At 39.0% G+C, this 19,587-nt stretch overlaps 3 protein-coding genes across 3 annotated transcripts; 2 read left to right on the plus strand and 1 right to left on the minus strand.

Annotated features, from left to right (window-relative positions):
• The first annotated feature begins 708 nt into the window (after positions 1-708).
• On the plus strand, positions 709-2,748 carry LOC103981690 (transcription factor bHLH35-like). The gene is made up of 4 exons (XM_065165713.1): positions 709-839; positions 921-1,127; positions 1,204-1,374; positions 1,459-2,748. The coding sequence occupies exons 1-4, from the start codon at positions 720-722 to the stop codon at positions 1,558-1,560; spliced, it is 600 nt and encodes a 199-aa protein (XP_065021785.1). The 5' UTR covers positions 709-719; the 3' UTR covers positions 1,561-2,748.
• A 3,256-nt stretch (positions 2,749-6,004) lies between these two features.
• Positions 6,005-13,995, plus strand: LOC135583405 (preprotein translocase subunit SCY1, chloroplastic-like). Its single transcript, XM_065165714.1, has 8 exons — positions 6,005-6,289; positions 7,886-8,055; positions 8,609-8,994; positions 10,683-10,982; positions 11,058-11,141; positions 12,334-12,457; positions 12,648-12,811; positions 13,482-13,995. Exons 1-8 carry the CDS (start codon positions 6,075-6,077, stop codon positions 13,710-13,712), a joined length of 1,674 nt encoding a protein of 557 aa, XP_065021786.1. The 5' UTR covers positions 6,005-6,074; the 3' UTR covers positions 13,713-13,995.
• A 1,883-nt stretch (positions 13,996-15,878) lies between these two features.
• LOC103981291 (tetraspanin-7-like) lies at positions 15,879-18,762 on the minus strand. The gene is made up of 2 exons (XM_009397967.3): positions 18,151-18,762; positions 15,879-16,453 (listed from the first exon to the last, which is right to left on the minus strand). Exons 1-2 carry the CDS (start codon positions 18,649-18,651, stop codon positions 16,148-16,150), a joined length of 807 nt encoding a protein of 268 aa, XP_009396242.2. The 5' UTR covers positions 18,652-18,762; the 3' UTR covers positions 15,879-16,147.
• Between the last annotated feature and the right edge of the window lie 825 nt (positions 18,763-19,587).

The raw sequence follows: 19,587 nt of genomic DNA on the forward strand, positions 1-19,587 counted from the left end.
TATAATTTAGTGCAAGCAACTTGAATTGTTGCAAGCTTAGATGAGATATCAGATGATGACGGCGACGACGATGATGTGTTTTGAGAAAATGCGTGAAGGTACAGCTGCTTGAGACGTTTGGACACTGCACCGAGGGGCCGACACATCGACGGATGAAAGCAACGTCGATCGACCTTGTTCATGTACGAAATCCATTACGTCAGGGGAAGAATCTTGTCTCGGTTTAGCCCATGGGCGACTAACTGGGAAGAACACCGGCCACAACGTTGAGAATGCTGGCATCTCCACCTTACAGTTCCCAGTGACATTCTTCCTCTTATCCTTTTGTTTGACCTGACGGGAGTGCTCGCTGGTATTTATGCTGGCGCAGGGTGCCATTGAGCATGCATGCCTGCGTTTGATCTCATGGAACCCTATCAGATCGAGTACGCCAACTACTGGGAGACCGAAAGTTTCTTTGACGCTGAGTTCTGCAGGTATATATCCATGGCAGACATCTGTTTGCTCTCGGAAGAAGAACATGCATTTTTTATTGCGTTGTTATTTTGCATTGGTTGTGAAGTTTTCGGAGGCAAATATTGCTTTCTTGGTCTCTCTCTCTCTCTCTCTCTCTCTCTCTCTCTCTCTCTCTCTCTCACATCTCTCCCCGTCTCTTTTGATGTCTCGACATGGAATGAAGCAGTTGGGACTACGAGAAAACCCTGTCAAGCTCGCCAGACATGGCTGCTCAGTCGACGTCGTCGACGCTACCGAAGAACATCATGGCGGAGCGGGAACGGAGGAAGAAGTTCAACAAAACGCTCTACGATCTCCGAAGCGTAGTCCCCAACATCACAAAGGTGAGAGAGGCAGGCACACATGCATGCGTGAAATCGTTTCATCCGGTCAAAACCAGTGATTTTGTTGGGTTTGGAGTGCAGATGAACAAGACGTCGGTCATCCTCGACGCGATCAACTACATCCAAGAGCTTCAAGAGCAAGAGAGGTCGCTGGTGGAAGAGATATCGGAGCTGGAGTCGCCGAAACAGATAACTGCACCACCTCATGGCATAAAGGACGAAGACCTTCTCCATGCACAGATGCAAAGGAGGAGAGCAGCATCGATGTCACCAATCGAAGCGATGGAAGTACGTCAACTTGCATTAGAACTTAGAAGAGCGCTGTGAAGTACTGTCGACTAATTTTGTCTCTGGTTGTGTGCAGGTTAGCGTGGCAGAGATGGGCAATGGCATCTCGTTGGTTAGCATCACTTGCAACAAGAAGTGGAATGCCATTGTTATGGTGCTTGGGGTTATCGAGTCTCTTGATCTCAGGATCTTCACAGCCAATATCACTTCTAGCTTCGGAAAAGTCTTCCTCTCTCTAGTGATTCAGGTCTCTCTCTCTCTCTCTCTCTCTCTCTCTCTCTCTCTCTCCCCCTCTCTCCAGTCATTATAACCGAGTGATTGACATGTTCAGGCTGATGGAAGACCGAGTGCTTATTTGAAGGAAAGGATCGAAGCCAATTTCGTACGTCTCGAGGCCACATCTCGAGGCCACAAGAAACCCTTCATTCGGTAAAGATCTTCTCATGATGAAACATTGATGGGTTCAACTATGATACTATGTTTGGGCATATCATCATGCAGCCATCCATCCATCGGTCAACCCTGTGTTATCCAAAGTATGAAGTGGATAACAAGAAGCATCATTTACATTTAGGAGATGTGTGATAGTTAGTTCTTGGCCTTGTTATTGAGGTGTTTGGAAGAATAAGATAAAAATATGTGCTGCTCACTCTGTTTACCACAATGTCAGGAAAAAGATACAGGAAAAACTTTCATCGAAGAGATATTAAATGATCAATATAGGATAAAAGCATACCAAAAGCTTTGTGGAATCAGAGGTTTGCCATGACCAGTAAATGACCAGTAAATGTTGGATGTCAACCATCAGATTTACTGGAATGATGGTGCTCAGATTCAAAGTGGAGTGTTCAAAAGATAAGTGATAAAAACCTACTCTGTGAACTATGAAGAAGCTTGCCAATTTAAACCAAAACCACCAGTCATGTCTAATTTACTCACAACAGCACCAGAATATAACATAATACCAATGACAATATTTTTCTGCCAAATACCATTGAAGAACATAAATTTCTGTAATCAAGCCATTCTTCAGGCCATGAAACAAATTCTGGGGTCGACATATTTGATCAGCTCTCATTTGAACACTGACTGAGAAGTCTCCTCGCATCTCAGCACAATTCCATCTAGGCTTGCTGGAGTATGCGCCTTGCCCAATGGCATTTAGTAGAAGAAGGTCAGAAGGTGGAACTATCATAAGAACAGCTTCATTCCTTTGACAGAAACTTGTTCTGCCCTCTTTGATATAGCTCCAGGAGAAAACATCTTAATAAACAGAAACTTGTGGGTAATTTGTTTATGATGATGTAGTTCTCAGTCCTTGCACAAAAATGAACAGCACAACTGCATCCAGTGACATTTTTTTGTCTGACGAAAAAGGACCCATGATATTTTCATTCTACATTTCATTCTGTTGCAGAAGAAGGTACAGGCTGACTGCCACTTAATGTGTCTCACAAAGAAACATAGACTCGGTTTAGCCTTCTTTCAATCAGCATCATGTGATCTTAACCGGAAAGGTTGAAATTCCGCAGACAAGTCCCTGTTTAGATTGATATCCAGCTTTTATCTCTCAACCCAGATTGGAAATCTGAGATACAAGAGTCCACCACATGCCTCTGCAAAAGTTTCAAAAGTTCTAATGTATAAGATTAAGATTGAACTTTCTAGTTGAGAGGTAAGATGATGCTCTGGCTAAGATTGAACTTTGCCAACTAAGAAAGAGCATACACAAATAAGGGAGAAAAGCTACATCTAATTCTCCTTTTGGAATTGCTCAATTCATATTGATACAGCTAATTCAAACCAGATTTCCACTTTCCTGTGGTCTACTTTTTCTCATATATATATTCAAGAACCTTGCCTGCTTAAATCCTTTTCATTGAATTATGTAAGTCAATCTTTGTCACCTAAAGACGACATGTGACTAGTTACTCAATTCAGCATAGGATCAAAATAGGATTTTGGTTCTCATACATTAGCATGGGCAATTTTATGTCAGGAACCAAATTTGGCAGAGTTCCTTGAGTTAAAGTTGATTAATTGTGGGCCATGCCGCCATTGTGTCCAAAAAAAGAATAAAAAATAAAAAAAAGAAATAAGGTCTATGGTTATTGCTATGATAATTTATCAATTCATCACAAACTTCCGATATGGGCAACTTCATAAACTGCACATGTATATGCTTCTGACTGAAGCTTGTTGTTCCAACAGATGTTTTCCAGTTTATTACCAATGTAAATTTTAGGTCCCAAAATTTGACAATCATGAGAAAAGCTCAAAATTGAAAACGATTCTAATCAAATTACATTAAATGCCAAGACAATGCCAATTGTAGTTTAGAGTAAAGGCCAGCATAAACACTCAAAATAGCAATCTTTGGTAGATGAATATGCAAAGACATACCTGCATTAAATGTGGCAAAATGAACAATTAAAACAGATGTTCAGAGCAAAATTGGACAATAAGCTCCTTGCCACCTGTAGAAATTTGATATGCTAAACTAGATTTTAAGAAATAGTTTAGTGCATCTCTAGTGCAACACATAGGCTTCATTTTTACTCAATATATGCTTATAAATCTCTTCATATCATAAAGATAATATCCGATAGTATAAGGTTGGCCTCAGTTGACTCAACCTAAATCCTAACTTGGTTTAGTAGAACTTGGGACTCTTGATAATGAGATGCATAAGGCATGGCCAGTCCAAACCAATGGAAAATTGATCCTTAAGAAAGAGAACATTTAGTAATACTTGATTCATATTGCTACAGCTAATTCAAATCAGTTTTTCACTTTTCGTGGTCTCATTTTTCTCATAATATTATAGGACTTCACCTCCATTAAACCTTTTCATGAAACTACAACTCAATGATCAGCACCAAAAGATAATGTGTGATTAATTGGCCTGTTCAGCCAGAGGAACAAAATAGAATTCTGATTCCCTTAACCATTAGCATGCACAATTTTATATCAAGAAATACATTTGGCACAGCTCATTCAGTTGAAGTTGGTAAGGTTAATTATGAGTCTTGGTGTCCAATATAGAAGAGTCTTGGTGCCAGAATTTTGACAGTCATGAATAAAAGCCCAGAATTGAAAATGATACTAGTCAAACTACTGCAAAAGCCAAGATAATGTAAGACGATGTAAGTTACAGTTCAGAATAAAGGCCAACATAAACATTTAAAAATATATAACTTTGGTAGATGAATATGAAAATACATACCTGAGCTCATGGCAAAAGTGAGTGTGATAGAATTGAAGATGGCATACTCAAAACCCAAAAAATGAACAATTAGAACATATGATCAAAGTAAAGTAGGATAATCAAGCTCTTATAAATGGACTTATACGGAGATGAACAAATGAGAATTCCTCTATGATCCATTGAAACACAAGATGGCACTGATTGACAAGTAATAACATATGAAAGCAGCTCTCAACTAGCCAGTGTCAGTGACCATCGTCTAAAAGCCAAAACTTGGGTACTGCTGTCAAGAACTCTTTTCTGAAAGACATAATGCATAAGAAAATCTTATCATATCTTGAGCTAATTTATATGTAAAGAAATACAGAGATGTAAATAAGTATGAAACAATGGTGTATGCAAGCCATCTATTTAGCACTGTGATTGCTGAATAGATGTCAGGAAAAGTTTGCACGATTTTTTTTGTTTGAAAAGCAGCTGATTTTCTTGCTCATGAAATCAGAGGACAGATTTTGACTGTGTATCCACCTTTTTCACAAATAAAAAGAAAAAAAAAACCATTTTTGCTTGTGGCTGAAGAAGTTATTGCAGATATTGCTGGTCTACGCTTGTTGCATCAGGTACAGCAACTCAGCGAAGGAGGCCTCATCGTCCCTGTGGAAGGTATCGGGCATACTCCGGAGCTCGTGAATCCTCATGACAGTGGGATCGGAGGCATCGTCGGCGATTGCCGCGGCAGGAGGAGGAGGAGGAGGGTCTTGAAGCCCTAGGATGCGATGGGGGCTCGATTATTCCGGTAGCTTAGTTCCGCTATTTCTCAGGGCCAGGATCTCTGGTTCCAGCAGGGACCTCACGACCGTCCAAAGCGCTCCCTCGTCGTCCCACGCCTGGTCGACGGCAACCTCCTTCGGGGGCTCGATCTTCGGCGTTTTCTTGATGCCGGGAGCGGCGCCGTGGCCGTACTTAGGGAGGCGGCGGATAATGCGGACCACCTCTTTCCGGTCCATCGCGTGGAGCGAAGGAGATGGCAGCGACGTTGGTGGGGCAGAGGGTGGACAGCTCGGAGGCCTTCTTGACGAAGCAGGCCCTCCTCTTCTTGAACGCGGTGCGCCGTGCCCTAGGGTCGGCGATGAACTTCACCGACTGCTTCATCTTTGCCCGAAGAGAGATAGAGAGAGAGGAGGGCACAGAGGAGGATTGACCGCGGACGGCGACGCCAAACACGTCGAGTGGGAGAGAGATCGGAAGACGAGAGAGAGAGAGAGACGATGGGGAGACTGAGGAGATACATAAGCCGCGTCGGGTAAGGCAATCGTTTAGTTCAACTGGAAACGGATCTTCAAGTGAAGCAGATCCGAAACATGTGCGATCCGACACCGACTTCAAACGGATCTATAAGTGAAGCAGATCCAAAGCATGTGCGACTCATGACCGATTCAGTGACCGAGTCGATCACCGAGTTGACTCGAAATCTGAGCCAATTATAGGCAGGACTTAAGAGATGGCATTGAGTAAAGGGATGATTGACCAACTTGAAGTCGAATTAGACGCGAAATCAATCAAACTTCTTATTGAGAGAGAGTGAGAGGGATAAGATCACGACCGTTCATCACATGCCCCCTTCCCTCCCCTTCGTTCTACTACAGTGATGCCTTCTTTTCTATGGCCCGTGTGAGAAGATAGCGTTGGCCCGGGGAAACTCTATTTCGAGGGAGAGGAACGGTAGTGTCGGCGACGCGATGCTCTTATCCGCGCGGGAGTTACTGAGTGCCCCTTCCCATGGCATTCCCTTCTCCACCTTCCCTTCCGCCCGCTCTCGAGCGGCTTCCCTCGCCTTCGCGAGGACCCGGGGCGGTCCCTGTAGGGCTTCCTCCTCCGGAGCGGCGGACGCGGAGCCCCGACGGCGAAGCGTTCCCTGGGACACTCTCCGTTTGAACTTCAGCGACGGCTCCAGGTGACCCAATTCGTTTTCATTGCGGATTCTTTGCTTGATTGTTGAAGCTCTGATTTTGCGCCGCTGTTTCTTCGTCCGGTTGTTTGAGGTCGAATTTAGATGATTATCGAAGCATCTGATGCCTATATTTTCTTAGCTTTGCATGGAAGTTTGATAAAGCAGTCCTGGAACTTGGTTTTCGTGGAAGTTCGAAAAAGTTGCCGTCTTGTTTCCGTTCTGATGTGTTGCTTGATGAATTTGTCCATTTTACTCATACTTATATTTTCCTTTTGATTTTGTTTGCTGATAGAAAGTTCTTGATGTCCAATTCGCTTCTGAAACATCAAATTATATGCATGAGATTTTGCCCCAAAATCTTGTAAGCTTTACTGAAATCAGATGCGGTACTTTTTGCACCCATACATCCACCTCTAGCTGCAAAATACCATCCACATTATTCTGGGTTTCTTGAAGGTTCCTGTTTAATAATCTACAAATTTAACTTATGTTGCATTGGAGTGATCTTGAATTAGTCTTCAATTTCTTGCCGTATAATCTCTGTGTATTGGGAGAAGAATAATAATGATCTTGAATTAGTCTTCAATTTGTTAACCTTTCTTGTACCTTTTTATCAATGTTTCTAACCAATGAGGATATCTCAGCCTCTCAGGAATTGCAAGCAAGGATGCACCTAAAACCTCCAATAAACTTTAGCAATCCTTTGCTGGTAAGGTCCAATTTGATGATAAAACGCAAATATAAGTAGTGACAATATAATTGGGATATTTTTATTTTTGTCCATATAGCAATGTGATGGATCAAATCATCTTGGAACAAATTCATATTTGAATGGTTTGCACGCAAATATTCTAATTGGATATGATCCAAATGCCTCCAACTTTTCACATTCTTCTCCTCCATGAACTCAAATAGTGAGAGGGTTATGGCTAACCAAGGATATTAGATGAAGGCCTTCAAACATGCCTTAAAAAGGCAAATATATTCTTTGTACCATGCAAGAAAAACCACTTGCTTTTTGTTGCTATTATTTGCCTTGAAAGGAAACGTTGTGCATGAATGTCTCAGTTTTCTTATTTGCTTGAGGATATGCAGTTCTATTCTAGAATACCATTTAGCTTGTACCAACAGCTGGGCTTGCCATGGTCCAAGCCATATAAGGTCCTGTTCTACTTGTGTTGTGATATGGTGATTTGTCCATATTTTGGTTCAGAATTAGTGTAGCGTGTGAGCTTTGTCCTCATGGTAGGTTGGTCCTTTTCACCAAAGTGCCGAAGCTTGACGTATAGATATAGTCTCTCAGGCAAAACGTGTGAGGGTGCAACCTCACTGAACCTCCTTATATCTTGGTAATACATAATCGGAAATCACTTCTGTTTTTTTTTTACTATGAAGTTTTTTTAGATAAGCAGTCAAGCAAGCTCTCATTTGCTGTTGTTGTTGTTGTTGTTTTAATGATGATAGTTATATCATGTTAATTCAAGCGTCTACTTGTGCACTGGGTTGCAACTTTGCAGCCAATTGGAACCTAATATATCTGATTTATTTTGTTGGGTCTTTGTAGCTTTGTTCTATCCAGCTAATCAGAGCTCTTTTCAGGTGCATTCAACCATCTGATTTCTCTGTCTTTGATCCGTTGGGTTTGAACAAGGAGAGCTCTTTGGGCCTTGGTGCTTTGTGGGAAAGTGTTCTTGATTTCTTTTCCCAAACATTTGAAAGTACAGCAAGTTCAAAGAAGGATAAATCTTCCTCAAAACGAGGAGTGGCAGGTTATTTTTTTCTTAATTAGTAATTTTCTATCATAGCTATTGTTTATTTTATACTAAAAGTAAAAAAAAAATGATGATGTACTTGACTGGATTATAAAGAGAGACACTTAATGCTTTGTTTTCTTCAGTTGAACAAGTAACTAACTCTAGACTGTTGCAACAGATTTAACTCGTGTATAGTTCAGCTCAGCATATAGCCTTTTGGGTTATTTTATCTCTGATTTCTACGTAGACACCCTTTGCCTGTAGAAATATATCCAGATTTTGTGATATTTGTGGTGTGCTAATGACTGAAAGAAGAATGGTAAATAACCTATGTCAACATTTTTAACCTTTATCTGTCTTTCTCTTCCAAATAGATGTTCTTCCAGGATGTAGAAGAACATGGCCAATGAGCAAAAGGAAATACTAAAACAGTTATAGATATTTGAGCAAGTTGTTCCGAAACACTCTTTTGTTGCAATATTTTATCATACACTGGTCTTGAACTTCTAAATTCTAAGTATGTGAATTTAGAATTCTGCTTTACCTAATTGCTTATTTTTATCTCCAGCTGCAATTGAGGATAGTTCTATTGACATTGGTGACTTCTTTAAGGGCCCTCTTCCAGGGAAATTCCTAAAGCTTTTAGGATATTTAACTTTATCTCGGCTTGGAGTATATGTACCTCTAGGTGGAGTGAATCGAGAAGCTTTTGTTGGTAATTTGGATCAGAACAGTCTATTGAGCACCTTGGACTCCTTCTCTGGTGGTGGAATTGGTAGACTTGGTGTCTGCTCCCTAGGTATTGTTCCATTTATCAATGCACAGATTGTCTTTCAGCTTCTTACACAAATCTATCCAAAGCTACAAGATCTCCAGAGAAGAGAAGGAGAAGCAGGAAGGAAGAAAGTTCTTCAGTATACACGCTATGCTTCTGTAGGCTTTGCAGTGTTCCAGGTGAGAGCCACTGGAACCTTGAAACTGATGGATTCAGTAGCAATTTCATCTTGGTTTAGTTGACTTATCTTTCTTTACATGAACTCTTTCATGTCTAACTTACTCCATAATCAGCAAATGCTTGTTGCCATAGTTGAAGTAGAGAAATTCATCATAATTTTGGTATTCTCACTGTATCTAATATGTTTCCAGCTGAACTGTAGACAGTGGAATAATTTTTTGTGATTTCATTGTTTCTTCTTTCTCAATAGGACATGTTATCAAGAGAAAATGTCAATAAACAAAATTATCAGATAAGGTACCTATTTTATCACACAATACCTGCAGTTCATAATCACAAAGCCTCGTTGTTGTTAGGTGCCAGACTTTTGGATTTATTGAAGATAACAAAATGCCATTTTTGCCTCCAGAAAATAACTCCCACAATTTCCATTGTAGGTTCTAAGGTTTTCTTTATTTTGAGAAATTTGAATAGAGCACCAAATCTGTCTACCTACTGTGGCTTCATTCTGCTATATAGTATATACAACAGTATGATCTCAATTAATCCTTAATTGCTTCCCTTGCAATGCAACCGTGTCTCTACGATGTGCTAATTCTTCCTTCCAAGTCTCAATACACATATAAAAGACTTTTCTTGTTTATCAAACTCGTTTAGTGTTAATGAACATCTTTTACAACAGTACATTGAACTTTGCATGCTGGTAAATTTTCTTATGATTATTTTGGACATTACACCAAGATGCCATGTCAGTTCATCCCTGCACCAGGATGCTTTAACAAATTTGTTATTTAATTCTTTGATAACTACTGCAAATGATTTATGCCATTAGAACAAATAAACGCTTTTCTAGTATATATCCTTATATGTCATATTTATCTACATGTTAATAACTTCTCTTAATAAATGCTAAATTGGTGATCCCATGTTTAAAAAGTGGGTATTCGTCTAACAGAAAAAGAAGCTAAGTTTAAAATAAGACAATTATCAGCTCAAAGTTCTTTTGAAAGGGAATAAACATTTGTTGTATGTCTGATAAAGAATGACATGATATTTATTTTAATGCAATAACCAACAAAGCCAACCTTGAAGACTATATCCATCTCCTTGCTGCTGTAAGAGAATGTGTAGAAGGATTAAATAGGTTAATGAAAATGATTGATTGTCATGGATTTTCTAGGTGGTGTGTAACGCTGGAAAAAATGTGTAAGCCTTTGAGTTTCGATTGGTTGTTCTCTTTTAACATGTCTATTAAATGTTAATGAATTTAGCTATCCTGAAGTTTCTGCAAGTGTTGTGTTTAAAACATATGGAGTATAAATAACTTGATTTTGAGTGGAATAATTTTGTGTTTCCTCCCTAAATATACAAATTATACAAGTTATATAATATATATTCCTTTAGTGGAAATTGACATTTCTTTTCATGGTTTAGGTACTAATCTTCACTTGTTGCTGCAGTTTTTTACCACAATGAAAACTTTGCGAGTATCATTTTGCTTCAGCATGACCTTTCACAATTTAGAGATTATGCTTCATTCGTATGTTGTTCAGACTACTACATTATCCATGTTGCTGGTTGGCTACATGAAATTAATGTTTAATGTGGATCAGTGAGCAACATTGCATGATTTATTGTGGATTTGTTATTAATTACATGCTGAAGCCTTTGTATTTCTTATCACAAGGCCATTGGGCAAGTAGTTTACCTTCGCCCATATGTCAATGACTTCAGTACGGAATGGGTTCTATCATCGGTGGTATTGTTGACACTCGGTTCAGTATTTACAACTTACATTGGTGAAAGAATATCCGACCTGAAACTTGGAAATGGAACCTCTCTTTTGATATTCACCAGCATTATATCATACTTGCCTGCATCATTTGGCAGAACAATTGCACAGGCATTTCAAGATGGAAATTACGTTGGACTAGCTACGATTACCTTGTCATTTTTCCTATTGGTCCTTGGTATTGTGTATGTCCAGGTAAACGCTTTTCAGCTTATCTAATTTATAGCATATCTTTTATGTGCTAAGAAAAGCTTGATAAATGGTTTCTAGGAAGCAGAAAGGAAGATCCCACTAAACTATGCTTCAAGATACAGAAGTGGGGGCCTTCAAAAATCTGCATATCTTCCTTTTAAGGTTTGTTATATTTCTTGTTGATCCATTATTCTGCTCCAAGTATATTGCTTGATACTTTCAAGTTTCAATACAGTGTTAGTTATTTGCTGTTATAGTCTTCAACAACAACAACATTCCATGAATCTTTTCTTGCCAGTGAGCTTTGTGTTATGCAATCTTTCTAATAAATGAAGAATATTCATTTTTTTTATTGTTCTTAAGTAGATCTATTTATGTTTCCCTTTACCTCTCTTGACACCATTAATCATAATTGAGTTATACGGTCTAATCACAATATCTATAGGTCTCTTTTGAACCTGTTCATATCATAGACAATCTTATGGCATTTTATCCTCTATGAAGTAACACCTAATTATTCTTGAAATGAATAATTCTTATTTTTTTATAATAACTTCATACATCAATCTCAATAGTCTTATTTCAGTTACACTATTCTTTGTGCTTGTTTTTCGCCACCCAACAACATGATTTGCCCAACATTATGGTTTGGGAAGCATTTTGAACTTATATTTGTTTGTTATAAAAATTTCCTTTCAATGTAAGGACAACTCAATGATCACATAAATTCTGACATCCATCTTCTTTTTAAGCATTTGACTTTTACTGAAGAATATCTTCATCAATCCAGTTGAATAATAAATTAAAGATACTTAAGACTTTTACTTGCATAAACTTGTTGTTCATTCATGTTAATTGTATCCTCATTTCTTTTGTTTTAAACTACATTTCATATATTTGAATTTAGTTTTAATTTAATACTTTTAATTTCCAAGACTATTCTTCATAAGTTTAGAAGTAATCCGAACTAAACTTTCGATAACCATGACAATATTGTCAGCCAATAATGAACACCACAGGGGTCCTTGACATGACCAGTAAGTTCAACTCCTATCCCTGAAAACACCCTTAAACACAAAGACCCGAGAAACATGAGCGTTATTGCTTATTGACACGCACCTGCTGACTTCAACACAAACTTGCAGTTGCTGATCAAATTTTAAGGCAACTGCAAGACTTGTTCAATTACTTTAAAGTGTTGGTTTTATTTTTTTGCGCTGGTTGGGTTTACTTCAATTCTACTTGAAAATATCTATATGATTGTTCAGTATTTCTTTAATTCTTTCTTTTTTCTATAAAGCTATCATCTTCATTTTGCAAAGTGCATTGGCTGTGTACTAATATTCTTAAGCAGGTGAATAGCTCCGGAGTGATGCCCATTATATTTTCAACTTCTTCCTTGGCTTTACCTGGCACTCTGGCACGCTTCACTGGTTTAACTGCTCTTAAAAAGGCTGCAGTTGCTTTGAACCCAGGAGGTAAGCTTGTTATCTGATTAGCCACTAAAAGATCAGATGAGGATTATGTAGAATAGATCATGTTAATGTATCATAACCAAAGTCAAAAGGATATTTTACCTTAATCATGTAAATAAAATGCTTCATCATGTTTTCGTCAATAGATTTTTCTTTTCTAAATTCAGACTTCTAATAAGAATATATCTTGCAGGTCCTTTATATCTTCCTACTAACGTCCTACTCATTGCTTTTTTCAATTATTATTATACTTTTCTACAATTGGACCCTGACGATGTGAGCGAGCAGTTGAAGCGCCAGGGGGCTTCAATACCACTTGTTCGACCTGGAAAAAGCACAGCTGCTTTTCTTAAAACAGTAAGGATGTTCATTTTTATTATGAGTTAATATGCTGTATCATATGCATAAGATGTTCCTTTTTTTGTTATAGAGATAAAATTCACATGGCATGTTTTGGTCTAATAAGATTCCAGTATGGTGTTGAGAGTGGTATTCAAAACCTTGAACCTTATAATACTTGCATACTTCTAAACAGATTCTAGCATTATTCTGTCCCATGGCATGATTGATATTTAATCAGTACTCTGCTCTCTGCTGTAGCACTTAGCCTTTTAAGTATCAACTTATGTTCGTTATATTAATAGTGTTCTGAGAGTAAGACATCTGGGCTTTTGTCCAGTAATATCAGCTTGAACTTGTCAAGTGGGCTGTTAGGTACTTTCTGCTTTGGATAATGGATACTCTCCATTTTGTGAGGACAGGGATTTTACACTTCTAACATCTAATTATATGAATTCTTTCCCAATGGGGTTTTTCTTAGTCTGTTACAGACTAAGAGATTCAAAGTGATTGCAAGTATTGCAAATGATATAGTATAATGCTAATTACTTTGAATTTTACCTGGAAATCCCTAAATAGATGAAGAATGGTTTATGGATCCAGTGTATCTACTGATAAACTAGAGTCAGAATTGGTACTTGCAACTCCATAATAGCTGATATAATTTGCTTATATATTGCTTCTGCAGGTTCTTAGCCGGATATCAGTACTGGGTTCAGCTTTTCTGGCAGTGCTCGCAGCTGGCCCGTCTGTTATCGAACAAACGACACACTTGACTGCTTTCCGTGGATTTGCTGGTACATCTATTCTAATTCTCGTGGGATGTGCAACTGATACAGCAAGAAAAGTTCAGGCAGAAATCATATCGCAGAAGTACAAGAACATCGAGTTTTATGACATCAACCAGTATGGCCCTTGAATGTAATCGACAAAAATCATGCACCTTCTTTTCGAGCACACCGTGCTACCAAATTATCAATGTTGTCATTATTGAAAAGGGAACTAACACGCATATATTATGCCCCACAGAAAAAATTGTTAGAGGTCAAGAGGCTGTAAGTTTGCGTCTTATCGCCGTTATTTGACCGTGTTGGTCTATAAAGTATCTAGAGTGTAGATATCTTCTGAAGAAAATTGAACTTAAATCATTCTTTCTTTATGTGATGATCAAAATACTAATGATATGTTCTTTGTTGATTGCATCTTGGTAAATCAGTAAACGGTGATGTTTAATCTTGCAGATATGTCTGTTTATTGAGGTAACTAAAGAGTACTCGAAACACAAATCCTAATGGAGTTAATGCAGAGGTTCCTGCACTTTGGCGATATTATGTTATTGCCCCTAATTTGACAGAGATATTGAGATTGTGAATAGCATGTTAGTCACTAGGGTGTGAACAGTGTGCTATTCCCCATAATTTTGATTCCATTTATTAGTTAATTTGGGATTGTATCCTATCTGAACTGTTTAACCTAATCAAATATCTTTATCAGAACATGTTATGAGTTTTAAACTTGCATCAGTCCATTTCTATTCCTGTTTGGTGTTTAATTAATGTTTATACAATGACTTTTTCTCTATTTGAGATAACAAACCAGCTTGCATGTGAGAAGGGATGTCAGAGTAGAAAGCATGGATACATAGTTCATGATTGAGATGAAACCTTCAAAATAAGATCTGCTAACTAATCCAACAAGAGTGTCAGTCACACTGTCTAATACTTAAATAATATATCCATTTAATCAAGCATCACTGTAATTGCCATGAAGTAAGACATTGTTCCAGCAGAATTCTTTGGCAGATCAAGATCTTTCAGCAACAGATAGAATTTACAAAAAGTTGTCATAAAGTACTGGTTCACAATGCTTAGTTCTTCATGATTCATAAGCATCATCAGTTGTTGCTCAGCTTGTGCTAGTGGAGTTACTACACACTTCAGTGGCTTTAACACCATGTACTTCCCCATTGTGATCCAATCTTCATGTAAATTTCTCACCTAGGAAAAAACAATAAGCTACAAGATCATGTGCAAGCAAGACAATGACATTTGATGTGTCTGCAGTCAGTACAGATCTACAGCACACTCACTCAATAAAAAGATCAGCAAAGTGAAGGATCAATTACTAATGTTGTAGCTCAAGGCTACCATTTTATGGCTCAAGACCTCTTGACACAGCCATGGGAGGACATATTGGCAGCTTCCCAAAAAGTTCCCTGTCCCACAATGTTAATGGGACATTGTGGGACAAAGTGTTCCTCTCACTTTACCTGAACTCATTCAAGGTTTTAACCAAAGGCTTCACCTCCATGTCCTTCAGTTTTGGCAAGGAGACAGGGATGGAACATGGTGTGGGCCAACCCTTCCTTACAAATATGGCTTCTTGCTTGGAAGATGAACCAACCCATCATGAGGTCAACTCCATGAACAAGAACTGCTGCTAAGCATGAAGTGGAAAAAGCTGCATTGAAGCATGTACTTGGCAAACTGGTCTGAGATGAACCATGTTACAGATCTTACCTCTCTGCACTTTTCTTTTACTTGAGATGCAACAAAGCAATAGCTGTGGACTTGGAGGATTCCAGCAATGGAAGAACAGAGCTGAGTTTTTGAGATCCACACTTGACACACATCATGTGTAACTCAGTCCTGTGGCCCCCTGTTTATACAACATCTGGAATCTTTCTTTCTCACCTTGTACTTGTTTGTACACATCCTGTATGTATTCCTCTTGCAATATATGTGGGAGTACTATTTTCCTTAAGAAAAGAAAGATGAGGAAGAAACAAATAGTGTCAATGTGACTTCTTCTCCCAAAAAAAAAGCTGAGTTTTGCTTATGATATTTTAAGCCTTCATGCCTAACCAATCACCAAATCATATGGGCAACCAATTTATTTGCTAGACCATATATGCATCATAAACAGCAATTAAATCTTTTGATTTATTAAAGTTTTGGAACTTTTCATGACCGCATTACCTACTCAAAGAAAGTTTTTTGTTACAAACAAAAAGCAATGAGTATAAGCTACTAGACATTCGAGTTACGGAGCAATGAAAGACAATAAGCAAACATCACGATTACTTGAAATAATTCGTCGATACTGAAGTAACACAACAGAACAAGGGGTTCTCAAGTCAACCATTCATACATCAAATTGATGAGCAGCTAAAGTAAGATCCTGAATGTCCTAACTTGACAAGGACCCTTGATACAAGACAAGTATGCATCCTAAGCTAAGACCAGTAGCTGAGAAAAGTCCATGTACAAAAAGAAAAGAAATCAATAACAGAGACAGAGACAGAGAAGAGGGAGGAAAGATGAACTCTAGAAGCCAGATGCCCTTCCTAGCGTGTCATTTATATCTGGGGTGATGGTTGTCATCCCGGTTGTTCCTGAAGGCGCAGCATCCAATAGAGTAGACAACAAGAAGGAAGATGAGGAAAATGATATTAGCTACCGCAACCTTCTTCCAGTCATGCTTGAGGTTGGCGAGAACCCCTGCCTTGCAAGATTGGCAGTCATAGCAAAGAGTGGATTGGCCACTTTGCCATGTGTTGCAGTCCGGCACATCAGATGAGTTGAAGCCAGGAGGTTTATTCCATGCAGTTCCACTCATGTAGGTGAAGTTACATGCACTGGGAGGTTTGCAGCATCCAGACTGAACCGACAAGAGATAAACACAACACAATAAAAGTCAAGATACAAGCAGTAATGCCTACATGATACATTGCCAGAGTGCTACTCGTGGACACTTCTACTTTCGCATAACCTATTACAGGTTGTGGTACATACTTCTGTTTCTCCTCCCTAACATTATGCTTTTAGATACTATTTTATCTGCAGAATGAATTTGATCAGGTGTTCCATTTTAAAGGTTTAGCCATAAACCAAACTATCTTCACTATCTGAAAAGAGAGTTCAAGCAAGGCACCAAGTTCATCTGTGCATGGCTACTTGCAGCCGACTATCCATATTCTTTGTGGACTGGGAGCATTCTATGTTGATTGTTAACCAGTATTGAAGGAATCAGACTTTACAAAGAAGGTCAACAGTAGTGTAATAAAGAAAGACCTGCATGCTCATAAAGAAAGGGATACACATGGAAGAAGACAATCATTTCAAACAATAAAGTCACTTAAAACCACTCGAGCTGTACACATGTTGATTCAATGTGGTGCTTTGGAAATTTTGCCTATTGAAGTGCTCAGAAGTAATTTTGGATTCATCTTGTGAAAAAGGTGAACATGAATGTAATGAATCAGAGGTCAAGATGTGGACCAGGAGAAACCACACAACAAACATATTTATGTAGTCATTATTTTCTTTCAGCATAATTTCGAGTTTTTGTCACAAAAAGACAACCTGTTCAGTATGAACAAAAATATTAATGTAATAAAGAACACAAATATAGTTTACTGAGGAGAAGAAGCAACCAGTGCAGTATGAAAATTGAAGCTGCCAAATAAGATTCACAAAGAAGACACAAAGTTTGAAGTCTGGTATTGAGAAAATGCCATGGAAAACAACAAAGCTTACACCACATAAGATTCTTCCTTATCTATATGTCTATAACTCAAAAAGGCAGCAGCAGAAGACATGAAAGCTAAATTTCATACAGAAAAAGATAATGATTATGATGATGATGATAACAAATTACTAACACAACAAATATACCAGCAAAAGGGTTAGGCTTGCACTACACCTTGAACTTTCATAAGAATAACACAATCCCACTCTAATTGCAGCAGGTTTGGGCCACATTAATCAAACTCAAAGAACTGTTGCAACTCAAAACAACACAAAAACTCGTAGAAGACAAGAGAAACGACAGAGGTTATAATTGAGGAACCCATCTTCCATACCAATTAGATTTGACAAAAAAGAGATTCCTCATATCTCAAGAATTCATGCTAGCTACCAAAAGCAAAATTTAGACAAACACTACACGTACAGGATGCACCACCACCAACAGAAATAGAGAGAGGAGATGCCCAAACAGAAGCCAACATGTCACAGGCAGTAAAGAAGATCAGAGCAATGTGCGGAGTTGAATGTCAAAAGAAGATATGCTATGGAGAAAATTTTGCTCCAGAGGACAATTTGCAACGGCCAAACTTTTAGAAGAGCAGACCATCTACCGATTTACATGCCCCATGGACACATGCTTCTTGAAGATCGAACCTTTACAGCATAATATCGTCAGAGAGCGTCTCAAACGGGAGAAGCAACGCAAGGAAAAGCCAAAAAGATGCCATTTTCAGTTCTCAAAACCAAAACCTTGCGGGAGAAAACAAGAAAAGGGGATGACCAATGCAAGCCAAAAAGATGCGATTTTTAGCGTCACAAAGCACCGACCTGTATAGGGGAGAGGTTATCTTTGATGAATTGGTCCCAAGTCTGGTTCTTGTTCTGCAAGCTCTCGCACACCTTGCCCTGCTGCAAGCAGCTGCGGATCCTCCTCCAGTTACCGGCTTTCTCCACCCTCCTCTGGAGCCAGTCGGAGTAGTCCCCCAGGCGGTACTCCTTGAACCCGCGTCCGGAGACGACCTCTCCGGCGCCCTTGTTGGTGACGACGAAGGCGAAGACGGTGAAGCAGACGAGGAGGAGGATGAGGAGGAACATGACGACCAGGTACAGCCAGAGGAGGCAGGAGTTGCGGCAGCAGGCGCCGACGAAGCCGGCGAGGGAGACAAGGAAGAGGAAGACACCGAGGGCGACGAGGGGCCGCTCCAGGAACTTCTCGCAGTCGGTATTGGCACGCTGGCTCAGCCAGATGCCGCCGCCGATAATGGGGATCGACAGCACCAGAGTGATGACATTGAGCACTCCGATGAGGCTGTTGCTGAACCGCATCATCTTCCTCAGGCGGATTGCGGTCTCTCGCCGTCGCTTCTTCTGCACGCACTGGGGAGGGAGACGAAGGGACGAAGATGAGAGAGCCGACGGCAGAGCGAACAGTGTGTGGGAAACAAGCATCGAAGTGGAAGTGGAATAATCTTTATAGGGGAATTATTATTATATGGTTTCTTATAAACCAATAGAAATTATAACTAAAACATATTGACATTATTTACCAAATAATATAAAGTCATTAATGATATATATAAATATATAATTAATGACTTTGACTAAGTCATCCAAATTTGGGTTACAATAGAATTAAAATGCATCAATCACCTCTTAAAGTCAAATTAAGCAATTAGTAAAAGAGGGGTAACCGTCTCAGCCATAAAAACCTTAATTTGAACGCATTTGTCCGGTAAATTACACGTTAACAAAGCTTAAATAACCCCATAAAAATATCCCCTTTTGGTCTTTTTGACGAAAAATTTAGTCAACTCATGAAGACATCTTCTTAAGCACTCTTCGGGTGATTAAGTGCACGAGATCATCCTATACCTCCACCTTAAGTGTGAGACCCTATACCTCCACCTTAAGTGACGCAAGGCCGCACATTCGATGCCACATAATCGTATTATCTTTATGACTATAAACGGGTATTTTGTGGGGCTTAATCACATGCATTGTTAATTAATTCCATATCAAATGGTAGACTATGCATCAATCATATTCATTGGATAAAATTTTAATGGCAAATCGATGTAGGATAGAGACATGGGATCATCTTACGCGCGTGCCTTACCAGTTTTTTCCACGTAATCGTGTGATCTTTATGCCTAAGAACTTATATTGTGTAGGCCCATCATTAGTCATGTTAACCACGACTAATTATATTACCTTTTATAGTTAGTTATCTTTGCATGATCCCTACACTTTAAAAAGTTATATTGA

The sequence above is a fragment of the Musa acuminata genome, chromosome BXJ1-4 (assembly GCF_036884655.1).
Source record: "Musa acuminata AAA Group cultivar baxijiao chromosome BXJ1-4, Cavendish_Baxijiao_AAA, whole genome shotgun sequence".
NCBI classification, from domain to species: domain Eukaryota; kingdom Viridiplantae; phylum Streptophyta; class Magnoliopsida; order Zingiberales; family Musaceae; genus Musa; species Musa acuminata.

Bases quoted from the DNA above. Each gene is read 5' to 3' on its own strand.
- LOC103981690 (XM_065165713.1), top strand. From the start codon at position 720: ATGGCTGCTCAGTCGACGTCGTCGACGCTACCGAAGAACATCATGGCG. The intron at 1,128-1,203 runs GTACGTCAACTT...GGTTGTGTGCAG, and splicing joins CACCAATCGAAGCGATGGAA to GTTAGCGTGGCAGAGATGGG. The intron at 1,375-1,458 runs GTCTCTCTCTCT...TGACATGTTCAG, and splicing joins TCCTCTCTCTAGTGATTCAG to GCTGATGGAAGACCGAGTGC.
- LOC103981291 (XM_009397967.3), bottom strand. From the start codon at position 18,651: ATGATGCGGTTCAGCAACAGCCTCATCGGAGTGCTCAATGTCATCACT. The intron at 16,454-18,150 runs GTCGGTGCTTTG...TTGTCGGTTCAG, and splicing joins ATAACCTCTCCCCTATACAG to TCTGGATGCTGCAAACCTCC.
- LOC135583405 (XM_065165714.1), top strand. From the start codon at position 6,075: ATGCTCTTATCCGCGCGGGAGTTACTGAGTGCCCCTTCCCATGGCATT. The intron at 8,995-10,682 runs GTGAGAGCCACT...TCTTATCACAAG, and splicing joins TAGGCTTTGCAGTGTTCCAG to GCCATTGGGCAAGTAGTTTA. The intron at 12,458-12,647 runs GTAAGCTTGTTA...TATATCTTGCAG, and splicing joins AGTTGCTTTGAACCCAGGAG to GTCCTTTATATCTTCCTACT.